At 38.6% G+C, this 6,470-nt stretch overlaps 1 protein-coding gene across 1 annotated transcript in view; it reads left to right on the top strand.

Moving 5' to 3' along the window:
* The window catches only part of LOC122555636 (deleted in malignant brain tumors 1 protein-like), a 34,663-nt gene extending 29,054 nt beyond the window's left edge, over positions 1–5,609 (top strand). Inside the window, exons 10-12 of the mRNA XM_043701634.1 lie at positions 4,485–4,571; positions 4,658–4,741; positions 5,554–5,609. Of these exons, the coding sequence (XP_043557569.1) occupies positions 4,485–4,571; positions 4,658–4,741; positions 5,554–5,609 (227 nt within the window). The remainder of the gene's footprint in view (positions 1–4,484; positions 4,572–4,657; positions 4,742–5,553) is intronic.
* The last annotated feature ends 861 nt before the right edge of the window (positions 5,610–6,470 follow it).

Raw genomic sequence — 6,470 nt, 5'->3', positions numbered from 1 at the left:
GACTGACTAACAAAGTCAAGGACATTGTGAAGTTGAAAACAAAAGCACATAATGATTGACTAGTGATTGACTAGAACACTAGGATAAATTCTCCATGGAAGGAGAACTAACAATAAAAAAAATATTTTCTCTATTTTAGCAAACAAGTGAGGATTATAAAAGCTGACAATAAGAACTTATTTAAAAATATAAGAATTCTATCTGAGATTAGATTAGTGATGGCCTTGATTGTTACCAGAAAATAAAAAGACTGGGCCGGAATTTGTGAATGGGACATTGTGTCAAGGATCCTTGATAATAAAACAAACTTAAATGCTTTGGAACAAGGTAGATGAACTGAGGATGCAAATTGTAGGAATTGAGGATGATCTCATATCCATTACACAAAAATGGTAACTAGGAGTTCAATATTGGGAAGTTAACTTACAGGGATTTTGATAGTTTGGTCAGACAGGAAGGATGGAAAAGATGGTCGGGGTAGCCCTGTTAAAAAGAAACAAAAAAGAAAGGAGTGAGGAATGAACTCAACTCTGTTTTTTTGGTTGGAGGGTAAATAATCAAACTGCAAAGGAAAGAAGGCATTAGTGAGTATTGTATAGATCCCCAAATGATAGCAACTCTTTTGGAAAGGCTACACATCAACAAGTAATTTGAACATGTTAAAGAATAGATCAATAATTGTAGATGACTTTACTCTTGATGTTGATTGAGTTAATCAAAATGCAAAGGGTAGCTATGAAAATGACTTTAGTGCATTAGGGATAGTTTCCTAGAGCAACATGCCATACTGTCAACCAAAGAGCATTCTACATTGATCCAATAAGAGGAAATGCAGCAGGTTTAAGAAATGATCTCAAGTAAAATATCCCCTTAGAATTAGTGATCATAACATGACTGAATTTAATATTCAGTCCAAGAATGAGAATCTTGGATCAGAAACAACTGTGATTAACTTAAATAAAGAAATTTCAATGAAATGATGACTGAGTTAGCTGGAGTGAACTAGATGGATAGATTAGTAGGAATGACAGAATGTCAGCAGTGACAGACTTTTAATGAGCTAATTCATGACTGTCATGAAAGCGGCATCCAAATAAGAAAGAAAGATTCTGCGGGTCTGAAGTCACATGTCAGCCAGACCAGATAAAGATGGCAATATCCATCCCTAACTGACAGTGAACGAGATGGGTTTTTCTGACAATTGACAATGGTTTCATGGTCGTCATTAGACTTTTAATTGTGAGCAAATATGAGGTCTTGGACTTTGGAAAAAAGCATGGACTATTTTCTAAATGATGAGAAAATTCATAAAGCCAGAGTACAAAGGAATCTGCAAGTGTGAGTCCAGGATTCTCTAAAGGTTGACTTGCAGGTTGATTCCGTGGTTAAGAAAGCAAATGTAATGTTGTCATTTATTTCGAGTGTTGGAATGTAAAAGCAGCAATGTGCTACTGAGACTTTATAAAGCTCTGGTGAGGCCCCATTTAGAATACTGTGTCCAGCTTTGGGCTCCACACGTCAGGAAGAACATACTGGCATTGGACTGTATCCATTGGAGATTCGCACGGATGATCCCTGGAATGGTAGGCCTAACATATATGAATGGCTGAGGATCCTGGGATTGTATTCATTAGAGTTTAGAAGGTTGAGGGAGATCTAATAGAAGCTTACAAGATAATGCATCGCTTAGAAAGGGTGGATACTGGGAATTTGTTTCTGTCAGGTGGGCATACTAGGACCCGTAGGCACAACCTTAGAATTAGAGGGAGTCAATTTAGAACAGAAATGAGGAGAATTTCTTCAGCCAGAAAGTGGTGGGCCTGTGGAATTTATTGCCACGGAGAGCAGTGGAGGCTGCCACATTAAACGTCTTTAAGGCAGAGATGGATAGATTCTTAACCTCGCAAGGAATTAAGGGATACAGGGAGAGTGCGGGTAAGTGGCGTTGAAATGCCCATCAGCCATGATTGAATGGCGGAGTGGATTCGATGTGCTGAATGGCCTTACTTCCACTCCTATGCTTTATGGTCTCATGGTCTTAATTCCAGATTCTTATTGACTTCAAATTCCACCATCTGCTGTGCTGGTCCTTGTCTGCAAGTTAACGAGAGTACCTAGGTAGGTAAAGCAAGCAAGTAGGAAGGAAAATGGTATGTTGTCCTTGAGTATAAGATGGTTTTAGTTAAAAAGTAGGAATATCTTACTCCACTCGTATGGAGCCTTGCTGGGACTGTAAATGGAGTATTACAGAAGTGCAGCTTTGGCATCCCTACCTAAAAGAAGGCAATTGGGGAGTTCAGTGGAGGTTCTTTAGGCTGATATTGGATTGTCAGGGCTCTCCTATGAGGAGAGATTTGTTTGGCTGAGCCTGCTTTTACTCAAGTTCAGGAGGATGAGAGGGGACCTGTTGAAATGTATTAAATTCTGACAGATTGGACAGACTTAATGCAGGGTGAATGCTTTCCTTGAATAGGGGGTCTAGAATTAGGAACAGCAGTCTCAGGATATTGGTAAACAATTTAGGACTAGGATGAGCAAATATTTCTTCACTCAATGACTAGTGAATGTGTGGAATTCTGTACCCCAGACTGCTGTAGAGGTCAAGTCACTGAACTAGTCAAGGAAGGGATGGCTAAATTTCCAGACTTTAAAGGCCTTAAAGTCTGTGGGGCAAAAGCAGGAACATCAAATTGAAATAGAACCTCAGTCACAATCTGACTAAGCAGTGAAGCAGTGTGGAAGGGCTAAATCATCTAGTCCCACTCCTCCTTTCTCTGTTTTTACACTGCACTTCTCTTTGCTGCCAATCAGTTTCTGGCTTTTGCCGGTTTAAGTAAATACTTTTGTAACATTCATAAACATATAACTTTCTCTGAGAAACAAGCAACATCAGTGCTTATTAGCCAGGGTGTTATGGTACGTAAATAATCCCAGTTTTTACCTTGTCAAGTCCACTTCGGGAATTTTGGATTATTTTACCAGTTTGAACCAGAAAAATACATTTACATAAGCCTTAACTAGCTAAGTACCAATCACTAAGTTGCCAATTATATAGTTCTTCAGTCATTGCTGCCTACCACTCTCCACTCACCTTCATATATCCCCTCAACATGGTGCTATCAACAATTGAGTATGCAATGACAAAGCAGTGACAAAACTCATATAAAAAGTAGCATGCTATTTATGAAGATTACAAGTTACTCATATTGACAAGTATTGTTGGTAGTGTGGATGTGCGAGGGATTTTGGAGTCCATGTACATAGATCCCTGAAAGTTGCCACTCATGTTGATAGTGCTGTTAAGAAGGCATACAGTGTGTTAGGTTTCAGTGGTAGAGGGATTGAGTTCCAGAGCCCCTTGGAATATTGTGTACAGTTCTGGTTGCCACATTACAGGAAGTGTGGAAGCATTGGAAAAGGTACAGAGGAGATTTACCAGGATGTTGCCAGGCCTGGAGGGAAGGTCATATGAGGAAAGGCTGAGACTGGGTCTGTTCTCATTGGAAAGAAGAAGGCTAAGAGGGGATTTGATAGAGCTGAAAATGTGTAGCTGGAAAAGCACAGCAGGTCAGGCAGCATCCAAGGAACAGGAGAATCGACGTTTCGGGCATAAGCCCTTCTTCAGGAAGGGCTTCTTCAGGCTTATGCCCGAAACATCGATTCTCCTGTTCCTTGGATGCTGCCTGACCTGCGCTTTTCCAGCAACACATTTTCAGCTCTGATCTCCAGCATCTCCAGTCCTCACTTTCTCCTAGGGGATTTGATAGAGACATACAAGATGATCAGAGGATTAGATAGAGTAGACAGTGAAAGTCTTTTTTCTAGGACGATGATGTCAGCTTGTACAAGGGGACGTAACTACAAATTAAAGGGTGATAGGTTTAAGACAAATGTCAGAGGCAGGTTCTTTACTAAGAGAGTGGTTCAGGGTGTGGAATGCCCTGCCTGCCAATATAGTTAACTCAGCCACACTAGGGAGATTTAAACAATCCTTTGATAAGCACATGGATGATGATAGGATAGTGTAGGGGGACAAGCTGAGAATAGTTCACAGGTTGGTGCAACATTGTGGGCCGAAGGGTGTGTTCTGCGCTATATTGTTCTATATTCTATTAACACCAAGGCTGGAGATTCAAAATATATAGAAAGAGTAATCATTGATCATAATTCTTGCATTGGCTTCTTCAAAATAAGCCTTATATGAACTCGAACAGTGACAGAATACCTAGGCACTGTTAGGATCATCCCAAGATCCCACGCTTCTCCTACAATGCTCTCAAGCTACCCGAGTCAAAATATTCAGCCATAGAGAGGTCAGAAAGATATTCAGGATTTAGGGCTCCTTGGGAGCAGGAAATTGGTAATCAAATGACTGTTAGTTTCCAGGCAGCATATTGAGAGATCAAATGAGGAACATGGGTATAAGGGATGTGCGTATTTCTTGCTGGTTAGCCATCTATGATGTGGCATTCTTTGTTCTTCAGCTAACAGAAACAGACAATATCATACCACTGGATTTCCTGATCCCATTTATGAAGAGATTGAGGTTCAGGAGCTTGGAACAAGCACAGGTAATTATCTTTAAGATTTACACATTTGACATTTTTCAACCTAAATTAAGTTTTTATTTTATAATTATAATGTATTTCTTTACTAGGTTTGAACTCTATCAGTTCACTAAACAAATTGGAATATTATACAGACAATGAGTTACATGAATATGAAGCTGCAAATGTGGAAGGTAAGCTAATTTGACATCTTGTCACATGCTTTGCTTCACAATTGCCCAATGAAGAGCGAAACTAACAAACTATCACCCTCATAGTCAGTCTAGGATAGTTTATAAATGCACAATGATCGAGAAATAGTGACTTTTAGTGTAAAATCGGTTCAGAAATGCAATTACAATCCAAAACATTGTCATTGTATCTTTCAACTCAAGCACGCTGACTGCATTGCTCCAAAGATATATAATTATTTAATTGTGTTCATAAGACGTAATTAGAAGGATTTTATTTAGATACCCATATGCACGGGGATGAAAAACCTATGAGTACACCGGGAGATAATTGGTCATTGTTGAAAACCTAAATATTGGAGTCAAAGTCTAAAAAGTAAAACCACAACATTGTGTCAATATAAGTCTCAATACTCTAAATTCCCTTTGCATTTGGCAGTTAGGAGATGCATAAATTATGCACCTGTACATGATACACAATATAACCATTAAAAATGTAAACAATGGAAAGCATGGAATTGGTAAGGTGTCTTTAACACTCCTCCCTCAATGCATGTTTCAATAAATCAAACCCATGTTTATTTGAAAAAAATATTATTCTGATGTATTTAGTGTGCTTCAGTGGAGTCAGCAAAAAAATAAGAAGTAGATCACTCAAATAAAGTAATTTCAGGCATTTGTCATGGGGGTGATAGTTGAATAGATAAACAGAAAGATCACATGGTTTGACACTGACATGCTAAAACATGTATGCATTAGTTTGTGGCTATCTTGACTAATGTAAGCTAAATATAACTAAATGGTTTCCTTTTTAGATTCACTTACTCTTTATGATATTGAACTTGGAAGACAACATGATGATGTTCAATAATTTGAGATGGAGTATGAACAATGACCAGCACTTCAGCTTCTTCCCAAATGTTTCATGTAAACCCTAATGTCTTCATTATTTACGATTTGCTATTCATTTTAATCAAATTGTGATCATGGAAATGAAAAATTTAAATGTTGCTTATTTAGAAATAAGCAATGAAGGAAAAGTTGCAGGCAAAATTTCAATGAAATTAAATGGGCTATAATTTGCTGTGTGGAAATGATAAATTTACATTTGTTTAGGAGTCAATCACCAAATTGAAGTTAAAAAGATTTAGATCATTGAACAGTACAGAACAGTACAGTCCCTTCAGCCCTTGATGTTGTGCTAACCTTTTATCCTACTCTAAGATCAAACTAAGTTACATACCCTTCAGTTTACTATCTTCTATGTACCCACCAAGAGTCACTTAAATGTCCCTAATGTATCTGATTCTATTACCACCACACTGTGTGAAGAACTGACCTCTGGCATCTCCCCTAAATCTTCCTCCAATTATGCCTTATAATTATGCCCCCTTGAGATGGCCATTTCTGCCCTGGGAAAAAGTCTCTGACTATTCACTCTATCTATGCCTCTCATCATCTTGTACACCTCTATCAAGTCACCTCTCATCCTTCTTCATTCAAATAATAAAAGCCTTAGCTCCCTTAACCTTTCTTCATAAGACATGCCCTGCAGTCCAGGCGACATCCTGGCAAATCTCCTCTGTACTCTCTCTAAAGCTTTCACATCCTTCCGGTAATGAGGCGACCAGAACTGAACACAATATTCCAAATGTGGTCTATAGAGTTGCAGCATACCTCACATCTCTTCAACTCAATCCCCTTGCTAATGAAAGCCAACACACTATCCACT

Source organism: Chiloscyllium plagiosum, chromosome 13 (assembly GCF_004010195.1).
Source record: "Chiloscyllium plagiosum isolate BGI_BamShark_2017 chromosome 13, ASM401019v2, whole genome shotgun sequence".
Classification (NCBI taxonomy): Eukaryota; Metazoa; Chordata; class Chondrichthyes; order Orectolobiformes; family Hemiscylliidae; genus Chiloscyllium; species Chiloscyllium plagiosum.
Note: the sequence above shows the minus strand (reverse complement) of the source record. Positions and strands in the feature narration are given on the sequence as shown.